Source organism: Phoca vitulina, unplaced genomic scaffold (genome assembly GCF_004348235.1).
Source record: "Phoca vitulina isolate PV1807 unplaced genomic scaffold, GSC_HSeal_1.0 scaffold36, whole genome shotgun sequence".
NCBI classification, from domain to species: Eukaryota; Metazoa; Chordata; class Mammalia; order Carnivora; family Phocidae; genus Phoca; species Phoca vitulina.
The window spans coordinates 16,224,462-16,243,581 of record NW_022589739.1 but is presented as its reverse complement, the minus strand read 5'-3'; the positions used below and the strand labels follow the sequence as shown (position 1 = coordinate 16,243,581).

At 36.3% G+C, this 19,120-nt stretch overlaps 1 protein-coding gene across 9 annotated transcripts in view; it reads right to left on the bottom strand.

The window, feature by feature from the left end:
* The window catches only part of EMSY (EMSY transcriptional repressor, BRCA2 interacting), a 91,578-nt gene that overhangs the window by 12,176 nt on the left and 60,282 nt on the right, over window positions 1-19,120 (bottom strand). For 6 of the 9 annotated variants that reach the window (XM_032427342.1, XM_032427336.1, XM_032427337.1 and 3 more), the window contains 6 exons: window positions 15,213-15,349; window positions 12,657-12,830; window positions 10,778-10,976; window positions 4,374-4,538; window positions 2,519-2,674; window positions 1,442-1,483 (listed from right to left, as the gene is read on the bottom strand). In XM_032427342.1, coding sequence (XP_032283233.1) covers window positions 1,442-1,483; window positions 2,519-2,674; window positions 4,374-4,538; window positions 10,778-10,976; window positions 12,657-12,830; window positions 15,213-15,349 — 873 coding nt within the window. The remainder of the gene's footprint in view (window positions 1-1,441; window positions 1,484-2,518; window positions 2,675-4,373; window positions 4,539-10,777; window positions 10,977-12,656; window positions 12,831-15,212; window positions 15,350-19,120) is intronic. The other 3 variants (XM_032427339.1, XM_032427344.1, XM_032427343.1) reach the window with 2 other exon arrangements.

The window sequence follows — 19,120 nt, the reverse complement described above, 5'->3', positions numbered from 1 at the left end:
CAGTGTAACAGGAAAACAACCCCATTTCCTATTTTCTCGCTACAAAGGTCCAAAGGAATAAACTAGACATTTATATCGATGTAACAGATGTAAACCGATACTTCTACATTGATGCCAAACTATCTCTTACCAGCCTCAACTTCAACTTTTTAAACAGTAAAACATTCACCACTTCTTATTCTATAGAGCCTTAAAAATGCTTATGGTTACTGGGAAACAAGCTTTTTGAATTGAAAACAGAGTAAAACAAATCTGTAAGATTAGCTAAGGATTTTGAGAATATCAAAATTCTCTGAATAACCCATGATTCTAATGCTCAAATATCTTGATTTGCAATTTCAAGTAGTTCCATATTCAAGTGGTTCCATGTTTAGAAAAGTCATAGTGGAATGTCCAAGGAGAAGATGATCGCTACAGAAATCAATGTCAAAGTACTACCTAGGTATTATAAGTACAGAACTAAAACTATCCAGTGAAATATAAACAAGCTTTATTTATTTTTATAACTCATTCTGTCTATATTCACAGTTTTTCTATTGTCGCTTACACATATGCCTACATGTGATATAAGAGATTATAGGCAGCACCACTGGTATAAATGTACTGCAGTATCTTACTGCATTTCACAGTATGCTTTATATGCATATTTTAAATTATATGAGTTAATAAAATCTTCCATATGTGCTCAACCAAACTGAAAAAAAGTGTTGATATTAAAACAACTATGGAAATCATTTATAATGTGACTGAGGAGAAAAAACAAATCATACTAATATTAAAATTACACGAAGTTTTTTACTGATAGAAGCATCATCAGAAATGAATGACATTTGAAAAATAAACAATTTTTCATGAAATTATCAGATTATATGGAACATTTCTGCTGCCCATACTAATCTTAATTATAACATTAAATTTTTTATTAAGAAAGGAAATGGATTTAATAGAAGATCAACTAAAATCATTTAAGAATAATCCTCATTCAAGATACTGTAAATCTGTTCATAGTAATTCCCCAGTGTGCAGGAAAGTCAGAGAAAACTAACACCTACTGTAGGATAATACAAGAGATCAGGTCCAGGAAGCTGGATCTGAAGTCAAAGAAAATGCTTAATGTGGCTTAGGATATGATAGGGAGGAGATACTGGAAGGAAGTCAGAGAGTGAACATTTGGAAAACAGCTGAAGTGACCTTAACTGCGCCATATCAAGAGCACAAAACAGTCACTTATTTCTTTAAAAGCTCTTATTTTTTTCAATGTCAAACTGCTCATTCCTGAGAAAGAATCCCACTATCCTGCGAAAGGAAAGTCTCCTTTTCACTGAGCGGAGCTTACCTTTCCTCTACCAGATCAGAGTAGAGCGCATCCATTTAAGTGGTTCCCCCCCAAGCAATAATATTTAACCTTCAGTTATACTACAAATGGATGCACACCACTTACCTAGAAGGGGAAAAGCAACCTCTGTCCCCTCATCAGTGCGTTCTGAAAAGGATAAGTAAGGGAAGAAATCATAGGTCTTTTCCTCTGTTTACCATTTGACAATCTAGTCTATCCCCAGAGGTTAATACTGATTGCCCCAACATACTGCCCTCTGCTTTCTTTGGCTTTCTGCTAAAGATCTCTAAAGAAAGATGCTAGATGGCTTTCCATAGTCTCTAACTAGATTTTCCCCTCTGGCAATTTTAACCCATTAATCTTTTAAAAATATCTCTTAAAATGATACCAAAGAATTCCTTTTCTGCTTTGGTATTGTCTACATCCTTTAAATATTTGTAACTTCATATTCTCTTTTAATCACTGCTTAAGAAAACTTAAGACAGGTGTTCTTGACATACTGCCTCATAAGTCATTTCTCCTAACCCCTAATTATTCATATTACTATCCTCTGAACTATTTCAAATCTCAAGGTAATGAAGTGTCCAAACCAGAAAGCAGTATTCCAGGTGTGGTCTCACCAGAATATGAGAGGAAGAATCTATTATCCTTCCTGCTCCACTTTTCTATCTATGCCATCCAAAAATCTCATTAGTGTTTTACTGCCAGACCACATTTTAAACAAATACCTAATTTGCTTTCCACCAGAACTCCTAAGTATTTACATGGATTTCAAGTTTTCCACATTTTTTTCTTTATGTTAAAAAAGTATTGGGTTTTATACCTTCTTTCTCCCTTGACCCACCTCCCCTCCCCCAAAACTAAAAAAACTCAGATGCCTCAAAATACTTCTTCTTATATAAAAGGTATTTTATCCTCTCTACAACTGTCACCCTGTATTCACAGACATCATATATGGCCAACTTGCAATTCTTTATTATTTGCAATTTGCAATAACCAATTGATTTTTTCCCCCTCATCATTAAAGATAGGGTAAGTCCCAAGCACAATGTGAATTTGCTCTCAGAGCAAATTGGAAAAGATCTAGAAATATAAAACCTATATTCTCCCCCAAACAACCATCCCATCAAATCCAGAAAGGTAGCTCTCCTACCTTAATACTACTTTTTAAAGGACACCTACCAGTAGTGATGTATTCAGCAACTAGTTCTGACTCTACCACAGCAATGGATGGACTCTCAGGAGAATGTCTCTTTTCCTGGGTCATCTGAATAGGCACTGCCATCTGACTCAAGTCAATAGTGGGTTGTCTTGGTTTAGATTCCAATTTTTCCTTTACTGCATAAAAAAGTCAGGGGAAAAGTTAACTTTTATTACAAACAAGTATCAAAACCAGAGTTGTCCATGGGAATAATGAGCCAGACCTCTGTGGTGCCACACTGGCCATGACTAAGGAGACAGTGAATTGAAGAGAAAAAAGCAGACTGCTATGTATGGTTGTAGAATGCACAATTTGTGCAACCATACCGAGCAGCCTAGCAAGAAGAACTCATATGCATACAGACTAAAATTCCCCCCTACTATGACTAGGCCAAACAATCTGTTTCCCTTGTACACACTCCTCTTAGAACATTTCCTTTACCCTTCTTCAAGGTAGTCCCTGGTATCCTCGAGTTCAACCTGAAAACAAAGGGTGAATAAGCAGTATACACCATGATTTGCTCTAGGGCATATCTACCCAGAATAGTACAATACAATGACCGGTTTAATTTGATCTATTAAAAATTCAAGATAATCTCCAAAGAAATCTACCAAGTCTTCAACAACTCTTGAAGAATAAAAAATTTCAGTGTTAGGAAAAAACAACCTCTCTGTTCTACAAAAATGTTTTATGGAATGGTCTGGAAACAAGAATGGGTTCCATGGATAAATATACTTTCTATCTTATCATTTTTCTAAAAAATCTGCTCATTCGGTTTCCACCCTCTATAGGACATTAATGGAAATGGCTGAGTATGTCAAAGACAAGGAGCTGAGGAAGTGCCTAAGGGCAAAAACAACACCAATAGAAAGATTAACCGAAGATATTAAATGCTAGTATTCTTTGGCTAGAGTAAAGTGGATGTTACAACAAATAGTTACCAGTAATTAAGTCCACCGAAAGATCATTCAGATCATTCCTACGAAGTACAATATGACAAAATCAAGCTAATGATTTAAACAAAGAAAGCAAAACAAAACCAAAATAATATCACAGTCACCCCACAAGTAAAGAGGACACTGAATTAGGAATCAAAAGACATGGAGTCTCACTCTGCCACCAGCCAATTGGGTAAACTCTCTGGATCTCAGTTTATTTATGCATAAAATGAAAGGGCTGGATGAGATCATTGCTAAGGTCCCTTAAGTACCCTAACAATCTTTGACTTATTGTGTAACAGGAAAGTCAGTATAACTGACACAGGTTTTGCCTAGAGTTTACTGAAGATATTTAAGTAACCAGAAATACTGACAGGATCTTGTTAAATGAGGATGGCTTTGCACGGAAGCTCAAGTGGTTAAATTATACAATGAAATATAAAGAAAAAACAAATGAGAATGCTAGCAAGGGCCATTAATGGTGTTTCATGTCCACAAAACTGCCCACCAATATCAAGGAGGATGGCAGGGACCCTGCAATCTGCCTCCTACTATTCTTACATACAATTAGCAGCTATACTGCATCTATCCTTGTGCCTAGAAATGATAGAAACTACTGCCTTCTGGTGACACGAGGCTACAAGATTGCCCTTTTAAGCAGGAGACAGAAAAGAAAGAGTTCTGTCCTTTTTTCTCCCTGACTAGTCTATTCTTCAGTACTCCTGGGCACATCTTATTGAACTGACAAGTAAACAGACTGCGGCAACGATTATAGACCAGTCCAGAGGGGGGAAATGTGCTCAAATAATAACAAAGAAAATATAACAGTGGTAGTATTTTAGCACAACCCATCTCTAGAGAAAACATGCTTCATTCAATTGAGCATGTGAATTCATACCTGTTGTCTGTTGGAGTTCTAATAGAGCTTTGATTGTTGAAGTAGCTGATTGTGATTCACTGGATACATCCTGATAAATTATGGTGGGGCTAGTCTCCATTGCAATCTCATGTTCTGACCAATCCTGACGCCGGGAAGCAATTACATGAACTACAGGCTGGGAATCTGTTTTATATTAGTTAAAAAAAAAAAACCCTATAAACAAAGTTTCTCTTAAAAAAAAAACAATTTGTTTTTTTTTTTTAATCTTTGTATTTACTGTAAACTTCATGCTTTATCTCCCCAAGAAGACCGTAAGCCCCCAGAGGGCATAATATCTTTTGTGTCTGTATTTACTTACTCATTCACTCGTATACACTGATTCAACAAACTAGGCACCTATATGCAAGAGTCTGTATTGGCATTGAGGATATAAAGGAGCTTACGGAATAACAAAGGATGCTCAAGAAGCACACAATCTGGTTGGGGAGACAGACATGTAAAAAGACAAATTACAATTCAATGTGATAACTGCTATAATAAATAGGTGTGCATTTGTGTAAGTAGATGCATGCTTGTGTATAAGAAGAACAAAATGCTGTAGGAAGTCTTTTTTTCCCCAATGCACCTGAAAATGTGTTCTGTATTACAACCTGAGCATCTAGTCAACACTTACTGGATGGCTGAAATACTGAAAAGAAATCCTGTCCACCAACAACAAGAATGGATAGATGATCTAGAAGCAGGATGATAAAACAGGACACATATAACATTTGGAGTTCAAAGTCTTAGGTTGCAGCCCCAGCTCTATCAATTACTTGCAAGTTGAGTCTTTGAGTTTTAGTGTCATTATTTCTAAAATGACAATGATAAAATTACCTCTCTACCTCACAGATTTCTGAGGATATAATGAAATAATATATGTAAGAAAGCTCCAGAAACTATGAAGGACAGTAGAAATGTTATTGTTGTTGTGTCCTAAAAGTTCTTGATTCTGAGACTCTTCATTAGTTTCAAAATGAATTACAGCCCTAAATCAAGGCTAATTATATTTATGCTATGAAGTTAGGCATGTAAATACTAAATGTGCATCAAAACAAGCAACAAATTTTTGAGTTTTCCATCTACAGAATAGGCAGGTTGGACTAGACTATTGTTAAGTTCCTAAACTCCTTTGTCAGGATACCACACAGGACAAAAATTATGTTGGATCCCCACTCCCAAGTTTCAATTACAATGGAGGAGACACAAAATAAACATACATATAGCTTTGTGTTCTTGGGTAAAATCAAATGACTAGGGCAAACAAGACAAATACATGGAAATTAAAAGACTGCTTTGATTTGGATTAGTCAGTGAAAGCATTACAGAAGAATCAAAGAATTCATGTAGCCCCCCAAAAAACAAGAATAAATTCAACATAAGTTCAACCTTCTTTGAACCTTATATTTTTGAAAACCACAAAGTTGTCCAAAAAGGTTGGGGAGGTGAAATGACTCTTTAAAACAAACAAACAAACAAACAAAAAAACAGCCTTGCCAAAGAAAACACAACTGATATACAATAGAATTCTACATTATTGTATATTCCATATACAATGGAATTTTTAAATTACCATTAACAAACTGTATCCCCTGTTCCCCAAACACTGGGTAGAATATATGCCACACCAGGGATGTATAATTTCCATTAAACTTCTCCCCAAATTCTAGAAGATTGTGGGACACTATACTGCAATACCAAATGTCATGTGATGCATATTGCAGTTATTCTTTACTTGTTATAAGCAGACAAATAGAACTTACACTTAAGAAAACTAATTTTATTAGGAAATAATTATTTTTATAAAACCTAAGTTCTCACATTTAAGAAATTCTCCCGGTGATGTAAGTACCCTTTTGGGTAGGTGAGAGGACCTATAGGCAAAGAATGACTGCAACCCAATTCTGTAATATTCATTGAATATCCAGAAGAAAACAAGGATTGCATTTGCAGAGAGATGAGGTAGAAAGAGACTAAAAAAAGAAAACAAATTTCCACATGGGAGCACCTATCAGACATCACCCCAAATAACATCATCCTGTAGGGCTAGAGATTCTTCGCTCTTTCTGCCCATACTCAGAGAGTGGCTGCTCATCACACGGTATCACTGCAGCAACCCCAAGAGCTGTGACAAAGAATGAGAATGTGAACCTACACGCAAAAACCAATCCTTGAGTGATTTTCCTCTTTACTTTGGCTTTTATGCTTAGACCAAATAAACCCATTGCCTATTAAGTCTGATACTGAGGTCAGGATGCAACGACTAAGACATCAGGAGCTTGATCTCACAGTACCATTTGATTATGAAGTGTATATGCCTCTAGACTTCCCCCATCTGTCTTGAGAATGGTGGCCTTCTAACCCTCAGATATCTTTCCCCACAGGTCACTTAACAAATATTTACTGGACGTCTACTACACGTTAGGTACCAGAAATACACACTGTACTGTTATAAGCAAAGGCAGATCAGGCATCTCTATGGAAGAATGTCTCCTGTGACTTTACCATAAAAGGCCCATATCACACTTTCATAGTACAGTTAAGACCTCTCAGCTAGCAGGGATCTAAAAGTTCATTTAATGCTATCACCAATCCTATGCTAAAATCTTCACAATATCCCCACCAATCCAGGAACTGCAACACCAGAGAACTCACTACTTTGTAAGATAGTTTCCTTCCATTTCTGCAGTTATGACAATTAGAAAATTTTCTTATATGGAACGGAAACAGGGCTTCCTGTGACTTCTACCCAATGGTTCTAGCTTCCATCCACATTTCCACAAAGACTCACTCTTTTCCCTCTTCCATGTCACAGTCCTCAAGAAAACTGACAGCTCCCAATGTCCCCAACCCAATCCTCATCTTCTCTTCTCCATAAAAAATGTCCTGTTTCCACCAACCCTCTCTCACATAAAATGACTCCCAGATGCCTTACTCATCTAAACCACCCCTTCTAAACTAACCCCAAGATGTCTATGTCCCTTCTATGATGTAATATGTACGTTCCCTCTGAACTATTGTCATAAAGCCCAAGGCCTTCATGGTATTTAACTGCCTAGACAGCATCACTCAAAATATTTCAAAGAACATTAGTTCCTCAAGATGTTCTGCAAAAGAAAGGTTCTATGGTCAAAAAAGTTGGGGAGCATTTTACATTACATACTCCACTCTTCACCTTTCACAATATATGTTAACACATAATAGCTCTGAAAAGTTCTGCAATAAGTATGTTTTGCTTAACCTGGGTTCATTCCCCACCCTCACTATGATCTACCAAAATCATAAAGCTTCTGGAAAAATCATCCCAGAAACCAATTTGTGGCCTCCTTAAAGCAATGTCTTTACAGGATGCATTTTTGTATCTGCCTCATACCTTGTTCCATCTTAAATCCCTACCCTTGGTTTTGTCTCCTTGCTCTCTTCCATTTCACTTCACATAATCTTATATTCTACCTAATCCACCTTAAACCTACTGGAAATAAACTAAATATAAATAAAGAAATCCTTAATATTTCTCTCTTTTTTAAAAATCTTGGGGTGCCTGGCTGGCTCAGTTGGTGGAGCATGTGACTCTTGATCTTAGGGTTGTGAGTTTGAGCCCCATGTTGGGTGTAGAGATTACTTAAAAATAAAATCTTAAAAAAAAAATCACAGAGTTCTTTTTAACTCTTCTTGAAAGTTTTTTGTAAGTTTGAAATTACATTAAAAGAAAAAGTTACCAAAGGTGGGGGAGGGGCAAAAACTACAAAAGAAATATAAAGGAAAAATGAACTGCTATGTAGTGCTTACATTCCCAATAGGTATGACCCTCATATACTTTGAAAGCCAGCGTGATCTTAGATTGACCAAAATCTTTATCCCTTTCTCTTTAAATCATAGCATATAAATCACTAGTCATTGTGAGAATGCACTAAGGAGCTATATAAAGATATGGGGGGAGGGGGGAAAATGCAGATTATAGAAACTGGCTTTATAATCTAGATGTACATATTCTGAATTGTTATCTTTTTCTGTATTACAGAATCTTTTTTTTTTTTTAAGATTTTATTTATTTATTTGACAGAGAGAGAGAGAGAGAGACACAGCGAGAGAGGGAACACAAGCAGGGGGAGTGGGAGAGGGAGAAGCAGGCTTCCTGCCGAGCAGGGAGCCCGATGCGGGGCTCGATCCCAGGACCCTGGGACCATGACCTGAGCCAAAGGCAGATGCTTAACGACTGAGCCACCCAGGCACCCCTGTATTACAGGATATTTTTAAAATAAATAATATGTAATGATACAGGACAAATAAATGAAAATAGATGAAGCCATGTATAATAAGAGATTGAAAAGCAGAAAACCTTCCACTCAATCACTTCCAAAAATAGCCAAACTTTTGTCCCATTCTTAGAATGAATACTTAAGATTGCCTAATGAAATGGCATGTTTGGGAAGTAATGATTGGCTTATAGCTCCCTTAGGAAAAGACTAGCAATTTCAAAAGATAACCTGAGATTATGGATATAAAAACATACACTATTCATGTCTCCCTTTTAGCATCAACTCATAAGCTAAACATTTTACCTGTCCTCTATAAAAATATTTCTCAAGGGAAAAAATGGCATGTATTATTCAAGGAACCAGAGACTTAAAAATAAAAGAGGAAAATGCAGTTGATGTGCTGAAGTAAGAATGGAATCTTTAGGTATCAAATCATTAAGAAATAAAGATCATATGCAATAGAGAATAAGCATCACTCCACTATAAAGTACAAAGACTGATTCGTAATCAATATAGAATGATAAACTGAATCTTCTCAGTAAACTGATCCAGAAAATATTACTATCATTGATAATATGCTGAAGAAAACTATACATTCTCTAAAATGAGTGTCATATTGTTTGTTAAAATCAACATTTTTGGGACACCTGAGTAGCTCAGTCAGTTGGGCATCTGCCTTCGGCTCGGGTCATGATCCCAGGATCCTGGGATCGAGTCCCACGTCAGGCTCCTTGCTCAGCGGGGAGCTTGCTTCTCCCTGTGCCTCTGCCTGCCACTCCCCCTGCTTGTGCTTGCTCTCTGTCTCTCTCTGACAAATATATAAATAAAATCTTAAAAAAAAAAAATCAACATTTTTATTTACTTTTAATTGATAAGTTTTCAAAGACCACTTCAAATGCTATCTCCTTCATGAAGCTTTCTTATCCTCTCCTCACTGGAGTGTGAATTTTTAGCCTTTGGCATTTTTGTTTGTTACTAATAAACTTATTATACTCATACTGAAGTTGTACATGTATTTTTTAATCCCCTACTCTAGATTTTTACAAGAACTATATTTTACTCAACATTCATAGGGCCTAGCACAATACTTAATATATAGTATAAATAAGTAACTGTCAAATTCAATTAATGGGCTAATCAGCAATTTGAACCATATAAGCAATCTGAACTTCCCACTAATCTGGAAAGACTCTGTTAAACAATTAGAATAATAAAAGTGCACCAGATGAAGAATCTGTATTAGAAAAGTGAAGATGCTCAGAAAGCACTCCAGAGAAAATAATGGGGAGGTGAGGAGAGGGAATGGAGTGGGTGAGGAATGATTAGGGGAAGATAAACAGCTTTGCTTATTAGATGCATCAGAGCATATAAGCAAGCCTAGGCATAAATATACCTCCCACCTGACGATAAGGGCGGTCAAGGTAACTGACAGACATGAGTACTAGATTTGTAGGTCTCAAAGCTTATGATCAAGAATTTATTTCAAGAGACTTCCTAGATGAACACCATAATCAAAACAGCACTGAGGATAAAGAGCTTCCCTACTGTGGAGTCTGGCTTCAGAGTTCCTTCCTTATAATTAGGACAATCATATAATATCATCTAAATTGGGATACCTTTGAGATGAGAGTGAAAAGGAATGCTATTAATAATTATGCTAGAACAGACACAAACCAGGACTTGTCCTCTGCAAACTGCAATGTTTGGTCACTCTACTTATAGCCCACATATGGCCCACCTCTGGCCACCCTGATTCTTTCTCAAGGTTCAAAAGTAACCATTCAAAAGATACATTCACTCTGTTGCCCACTTCTCCTACTTACCGAAAAGGAAACAAGAAGAACCACAGCACTATTCAAGTTTGGTAATCCCTACCTGCCAAAATCACCATCTATAGTTTACCAATTATTTGATGAACATATGCCATGCAGGAAAGAATGGTAAAGTCTTACTAAAAATAAAACTTCAGCTCACCGATTACATATGAAACAAAGGAAAATAAAATCAAAAGAATTGACAAATCAAAGCATACATGTTTGTTTGAAACCCCTAGGTTCAACTATTTTGGAACTAGGGCACTATGTCAGAAGTAATTACATAAATCAGAAGTAAAATGGATCTTACCTTGGGAACTTTGGGAGGACTCTGTAGAAGAGGAACTACTATCGGTATAACTCTGTGGGTCTTCTTTTCCCTCTTGAATAGATGAATTACCAGCTTCTGCCACCCTAGATGCTTGCTGTAATGTTTCTGTGACCAGCTGCCTTGTTTGTTCACTAACAACTGTGGCTTGAAATGTCACTGGTTTGGGTTTAATAAGAACCTAGAAGAAAATCAGAAATATACCCAGTTTAAATTTTAGAGCACTATTTAAAATGCTAAACTTCTAGTCATGAATATCATCTTCCTGACATGGGAAGCTGCATTCTGCACACTTCTTATGCTTTGGGCACAACATTGTTCATTAAAGACTAATTCAATCTATGAACAAATCAGAATCAAGCAACATACAACATTTTAAGTGGTATGTGCCAGACTGCAACAGCCATAATTTTGACAAGAGGCTCTCCCCATTTTTTCTTGCCTATAATGACTTCAGAAGTCATTTTACAAGCTGTAGGCTATATAGTAGAATGACAGCCACACGCTATGGACTGCAGAACAGAAAGACACAAGAAGCCTGGATTCCCGATGCCACAAGAATAGTCCAGAATTTCCTCCCTCTGAACATTCATTAACATAATAAAATAATTAACTTATTATTATTAACATAATAAAAATAAAACCCTAATTTTTGTAAGCCACTGTTCTTCAGGTTTCTTTTCATTAGCAACCAAATGAAATTCCTAATTGAGACACCTGTACAAAGTAAACATGGTTGGGACCTAAGTCATCTTTGAAAAATCCCCAGAGAAACACTGACTTAGACAACTGTTATTAGAAGCAATATGAAACATGTGGTAGATCAACTCCTGGCAAAGGTCAAAACCACACACATTAAAATAAGTGAAATGGGAGAAAGATTTCAAACTGAACCATTCCACTTCAAGATTTGAACTCTAGGAGTTGACTTCAATTGGGTGCCTAGAATATAAAAATGTTAACTGCCCACATTTAGTTTTTATTTCTCCCATATGTAAGATTCAAAACCTTTTCAGACTCTATTAAGTCACCCATTTCCAAGAATTCAAGAATGAAAACATGGGTTATACTATGATGAAGATGATGGAGCAAAGGAGAATTGTTACCAGTTGAAACTTAAAGGCAATTTGGACTTATTTCTAATCACAAAACTTATTTGTTTGATGTGTAAACTATTTCGCTATGATTCTGTGGGAACTGATTCTAAAGGCAAATTATTAAAGGTAAATTAAAACCTTTTACAAGAATTCTAGGATAACATTTCTGAACCAAAGCTGACATTATTTCCTTTGATATTCTCACAAAAACAGTTAAAGTAGGTACTTTATAAAATAAATAGTAGTCTAGCAACGTAAGATTAAATCCTGGGCCTCAATTTTCTAGGCAAATTTCCAGAAAAATTCCCTTATCTTCTATTGCTTGAAAATGAACAGGTATCTAGCTTCTCCATCATTGAGGTTTCAAGTAAAACAAATTTTTTTAAGTATATAAAGTGCTTTCAAAGGCCGTATTAGCTTATAAAAAATACTTTTTTCTGAGAGATTCTAAATAACTACCACTCTCCCTCAAGCATCTACTTCCCAAGTAACAATATATGCCTTCAGCAAATTTTATTCCAAGGGTTTGCTTCCCCAATCTTTGCTCATGACATGGTGCAAATATTTAGGTATCAAAAAAAAAAAAAAGTACTGAAGAGAGAAACACAGGTTTTGAAAACAGATGATTATGCACATTTGGTCATAACTTTTAACAATCTGATTTTTTAAAGATTAATGATCTTCTCATTCAAATTTCCAACGTGGAATTTTAGGAATTTGAAATATACCAGAGCCAAGAAAAACCACCATATCTTACAGCATACCTGCGTTTTCCCTTGCTGCCCATAAACAATTTTTGTTGGGATGATTTTAGCTGCTGGCTGAACTGTGGAACCTATTCCTTTTGGTTGAGTTACAATCATTTTGGTGATGGGTCTTGTAGCAGTGATAATAGCTGGCTTTGCTCCTGTTGGCACCGTCTGAATAGTCTTTTCTCCCTAAATTAAAGTCAGTGAATATATGAGGTTTATATGTATTTCAATGCCAAAAACTGAAAAATCACAGCGAGGTTTTACAAGGATGATGCGGAAAGGACTGTAAATTAAATAGCAAAGTACAATGTTTCCAGGTGATCAAAAATCCTAGACTTAGTTGAGATAGTCCTAAAAGTCATCTGCCCAACTTTCTGTCCAAAGAAGGCATTATTTCCTGACAAGTGAATTTAAAAAATTATCTCACATAAGAATATTTACTACACCGTCACATTCATAGAATACATACATTAAAATAGTCAGGAAATTGTAAAAGAATATATACTAAAATGTTAACAATAGCTATCTCAAAAGAGTTGGGATTATAGGTCTCCCCCCAACATTACCTTTATTTTCTAATTTACCCAAAATAGAGATTTATGTAATAAAAAATTACTGTGCATTATACCAATAGCTAAATGTATACACATAAACTAAGCTCCCCAAATACAAAATTATAAGGACATACAGCAACGTCTATGCGAAAATGCATGCGCAAGAGATGAAATCAGCAGATATTAACAAACGTTCTGAGGTTATATGGGAAAATACAAAAAACAAACAGGGCATTTCCCACATTTTATTATTAGTATGTTACTAATATCACTTTAGTTTATTAACTAGATAGCTTAAGCTCATTAACTTTTCACCATTTTTATACTTTTGTCTGCTTTATTCTCAAGTACCTTGTCATTTATAGTCAATACTTGAGCTTACTTAAATTCAGAAACTGATTTTACTAAATTATTAATTTTTAAAAGTTAAAATCCATAAAACTGAAAAGAAAAATTTTCACCTTATTAGTTTTTAACTATTAGTCATCATCATCTAAATGTGTGGCTATCCAAACTTAGCAGACAGTAAAAACAAAGCACCCAGGTGAGCTGGGAGAAGGTAATCCCTCTATGAATTTAGAGCTAAACAGGTTACAAAAATCCCAAGTTTAACTATTTGCTGTAAGGGAGATTGTTATCTAAGGGAGATATGAAGTGCCTGTCACTCATGTCATTACTTATTTTAATACAAACACACCCTTCACAGCAGCAGCTTTGGAAGGAGCTCTAGCTCATTTGCCAAGAGCCACTAGTTTGCAAACAGGCATGCCTATCTATCAAATAGCTTAATGGGCCCTGTCCAAGTATAGTGACCCATTCAAAGCCTATCAAAACCAACTAGCAGGCTATTTTTTGAAGAAGCTCTTCTGATGTATGTGTGTAGACATGCCCAGGTAACCAAGCTGTTGAGTACAGATGCATATACATATGTGTAGTCTTACGCTCTGATCTGCTTGTTTTACTAGTACTTCCTGAGTCCAATTATTGCTGTTAGATATACCTAGCAGCTAGGATTCACACACGACTCTTCAATGTATGTGACCACAGGACTCTGGGTACATGGCATCCCCTCTTACATATCAAATTCTATGAAACTATAAACCAGACTATAAAAGCATTCTGAAAAGTGGAATTCTAATCCCAGGCTTTATTTTGGCTTACCATGTGAACTCAGGCTATGTTTTCCTACATGATGAAAAGATCTAATGCCAACATTATGAAGACTGCGATACCTAGGAAGCTACTAGAGATCTACTACAATGAAGTACGGCATTTTTTTTTCTAGCAAAGTAGGGACATTACCAAGCCTAAATAGTTAAGTACCAAGAGTAACAACAATAAGAGAAAAACTACTTATTGAGGACTTCCTATGCGTCAGACGCTGTTTTAAGCACTTTTAAAACAGCTACCAGTTACTGAACAAACTCACTGGTAAAGATCACCATCCCCAACTTATAAATGAGGAAACTAAGGATGACGGAAGTTGAGTAAATTTGCCAAGGTCAAACAACTATGATACTAAGAGACAAAATCCAGGTATGTCTAACTCCAAACTTCTGCACGACTGCCTTTACAACTATCAATGAAGCGGTTGATTTTTTTTTACTAGCTCAAAGAGGTAAAAATGAAAGTAAATCCCCATCAATTAATTTTCTTCATCCCAAATATTTCTCTTTGCCCAGCCTAGTCTCGTGTCTACTGGCCAGAGGCAGGAATAAAACTGTCCTCTAACAGAGGTCCCACTGTAGTTAAGCCAGTGGAATCCTCCATCTGGACTAAGCTAAGCATCTAAACCATGGTCATAAGCAACTTAGCTATGAGCAACATGTTTTAGAAATTACTGTGAAAAATGGCATCAGTTGGTGGTGTTTTAACAGTTATTACATCACAGTAGCGGTAAATCAAACCATACAGGCCATTGTGGGGTTCTGAAGTCCTTAGGCAAATATTTGTATAGCTGGTCTTTAAAATCCTCAGTGGATTCGCTGAATCTGCAGTATAAGCTCTTACTTACTCCAGCATTTAGCAATGTTGTGACAACGTTTTTGCCCGGGAGGCCTTGAATGGTCGTTCCTTTTCCTGTTGTCTTTTGCACAACAATCACATTGGGCTTGGAAGTCATTGGGATTGTAGTGATTTTGGTAGTCGTTCCTTAGAGAAGGGGGGAGAAAAGGAGGCCTGAGTTAAGGACTAGTGATATTTGGTTATTTCTGTTTATGCTGTATATAATTAATACATGTAGTTAATGTCATCCCGAGATGACATGAAGGTTGTCATAAGGATGAAAATGAAGGCTTGGAACAGTAAGTAGAAGTTGTCCTAGAATGAGAGAATATTAAGAATTGACTTTTACAGCAGTCATCTTCTTGGAATTTGAAAACTTGCACACCAAAATCAGAATCTAAAAATATCACAATCAGTTTCCCCATCAATATTCCTCCCCTGACTAGTTAATTGAAACAAATAAAAATCTGCATTCCACAACAAATGCTTCCCCAAACCCAGTGTTATATTTATTTGACGAGTGTGGTGGGAAAATTCTTCAAAAAAGAACATTAAAAAGAGGTAAATACTTATCAAAATTGACATAACATTAGACTCTAGAGAAAATTTATGAAAATAAGCCATTTATGTTTATGTGATTAAAAAAAAACAAACACTCATAGACCAAGGCACAGATTAAACACATGCTCTTGTAATCTGCAGCACTCTGAAGAGTCTGAGGATGAAACTCCAATTTATATATTTATATAAATAAATTTATATTTTCAACAATTAAGATCTACTCAGTAGATCTACATCTGCTGATCCAAACATACTATCGTGTTCTCTTCTCCACATCCTTCCACAACCTGCTTCTCTTATACCTATCAAATTTGTACCCTATATTCTTTTGACTGCCGCAGTTGGAAATCCTAGTGCAAATCTTGCCTTGTGAAAGCCCCTTGAGCTCCAAAGGATCTTTTTGCATCCCTAATTCCTCAGTGCTTAGCACATACTGTACGGCAATTACTCAGTAATAGTTGTTCAATGAATATGTGAACAAACTCCATTTGTCACCAACATATGTCTTCTTTCAAAATGTTATCAATGTCAACTCAATAGATAGACCCTCATCTCTTTTGGCTTCCCATATTTTCTCCCTATTTCAAGTTTCTCTATCATACAAATAGCTCTCATGCTCCCGTTATATCAAACATCTTTTAAAAACCAGTTTGACCCAGAAAGTGAAATTGGTCAAAAACCTTTCCAGGGTAACTGGTTGACTCAGTCGATAGAGCATGTGACTCTTGGGGTTGTAAATTTGAGCCCTATTCTGGATGTAGAGATTACTTTAAAATAAAACCAAAAAAAACCTTCCTAATCCCTATTTTATCTAGATAGTTCTAACTTTCCCTCTTAGGTGTCACAATCCTACATGACCTGACCCTTAATCTACCAATTTGATCTTATTTGTTCCTATTCCATAATATACACAACAAGCTCTAATAATAAGTAATAACTCTAATAATAAGTAATAAGTCTAATAAGTAACTTCTTCTAATAAGTAACTTCTTCACTATGGCTTCCTATTATCTGTCACATAGAGCCCAAATTCCTCTTAGGTTTCCAGGTTCTGCCAGACTTTAATTTTCAGGATTATCCAATATATACCTCTTCTTCAGTGTGTTGGTTTCCACATTGGTCCTTGAGCATATGAGTCCCAATGCTACTTCTATGCCTGTGATTTCCTCTGCCCATGAAAACAGGCAAGTCATACATTTCTTCTCTAGACTTGCATATCATTTATCAAATTTAGACTAAGCACAGAACAGGTACTCATTTAAAAACATGACCAATTAATATGTTCCCAAGAAGAAAAATTAAACAAAATTTTATTCTTTTCTACTAGAGAAACAGCATTCCCTACTAGAGTTTTAGAAGTAAGGTTACACTAAGAATAAGAATATTCTATGGGCCCCTGGGTGGCTCAGTTGGTTAAGCGACTGCCTTCGGCTCAGGTCATGATCCTGGAGTTCTGGGATCGAGTCCCACATCGGGCTCCCGGCTCAGCAGGGAGCCTGCTTCTCCCTCTGACCCTCTCCCTTCTCATGCTGTTTCTCTCTTGCTCGCTCTCTAATAAATAAATAAAGTCTTTAAAAAAAAAAAAAAGAGTAAGAATATTCTAGTCAATTTTTGGCAATCTTATTACATTATATATCTTTATACTTGCCATCATCTAATGTCTTGTCAGTCCAAGGTAACACAGGTTACATAAAAATGCACTTTTATCCACACACCAGCTTCACAAATGTTTTTCCCTTTATCTGTAGTTTTTGAATAGTAAGCTGTTAAGAGCCACAAAGACCACACTGCCCATTATTCATATGTATCAACTTCAACTATTAATTAACTTTAATCCCTCATACATGATTGATTACTATGACTCCTTCAATAATACAGCCTCACTAAATACTTGGTTAATAAAAGTGTTTTTAGAAAGTAAGCATTAAGGGGCGCCTGGGTGGCTCAGTCGTTAAGCGTCTGCCTTCGGCTCAGGTCATGATCCCGGGGTCCTGGGATCCAGCCCCGCATAGGGCTCCTTGCTCAGCAGGAAGCCTGCTTCTCCCTCTCCCACTCCCCCTGCTTGTGTTCCCTCTCTCGCTGTGTCTCTCTGTCAAATAAATAAATAAAATCTTTAAAAAAAAAAAAGTAAGCATTAAAAATTATCTCAAGGAAATGTTAACTAAGTTTTAACCAAAGTACAAGGACCACTTTTTTGAAAAACTTGCTTAACAAGTGAATTATATTTGTATCTAAGTCATTGTCTAATCCTTTCCATTACAGGGATCTGTCAATTTATTAAACAGTTGCAAATCAAGTTCACCATTTAACAAAATGAAGGGTGGGTGGGGAGAAGTTAGAAAACAGAAGAAAAAGGCATAACATAAGGAAAAGTACAGTGTCATATTAAAACAGAATAGTTTTTTTTTTTTTAAGATTTTATTTATTTATTTGACAGAGAGAGACACAGCGAGAGAAGGAATACAAGCAGTGGGAGTGGGAGAGGGAGAAGCAGGCCTCCCGCAGAGCAGGGAGCCCGATGCAGGGCTCAATCCCAGGACCTGGAATCATGACCTGAGCCGAAGGCAGACGCTTAACAACTGGGCCACCCAGGCGCCCCTAAAACAGAATAGTTTATGTCTAGAATTATCAAGCTATTAAAGTCTAAAATTCCAGTGAGCATGTTTCTTTCAGTTGATAACTATGTTGTATTGATGAAACAAGTGTTATTCATTTTTTTAAAAAAATCTTCCTCTAGGGGTGCCTAGGTGGCTCAGTTGTTTGAGCATCAGACTATTGGTTTCGGTTAGCTCATGATCTCAGGGTGGTGAGATCAAGCCCCCAGTTGAGCCCCGCCTCATTGGGCTTTGTGCTCTCTGCGGAGTCTGCTAGAGATTCTCTCTCCCTCCCTTTCCTTCTGCCCCACTGCCCACTTATGCGCATGCTCTTTCTCTAAAATAAATGAATCTTTAAAAAAATAAAAATAAAAATAAAGGTCTTCCTCTACACTTTCACAATAGTCAGTCTACAGTTCTCATGCTATAACAGAATGTATAAAAGTTCATTTGTTTAGCATTCTTTAGGGCAGAGAATGCATCCATGTACATCCCTATGTATCACAGCACCCAGCTAAAGATCCGGCTCATAGGCTATCAGAAAACCCACTATATATACAGTCTTCAATTATAAAGAATTGACACAATGGGTGCAAATTAACTGTAAGTCACATTTGGATCATGGCCTATGATACTGGATGCATTCCAGGGATTTTTATTTAAAAATAAGATTCCTGTAAAAATGTGAGCATTATGGTAGGATGGCTTAAAGAAACTAATTTATTGGCCCAGATTTTACTATTCAGAGATTTTTTTACATCAC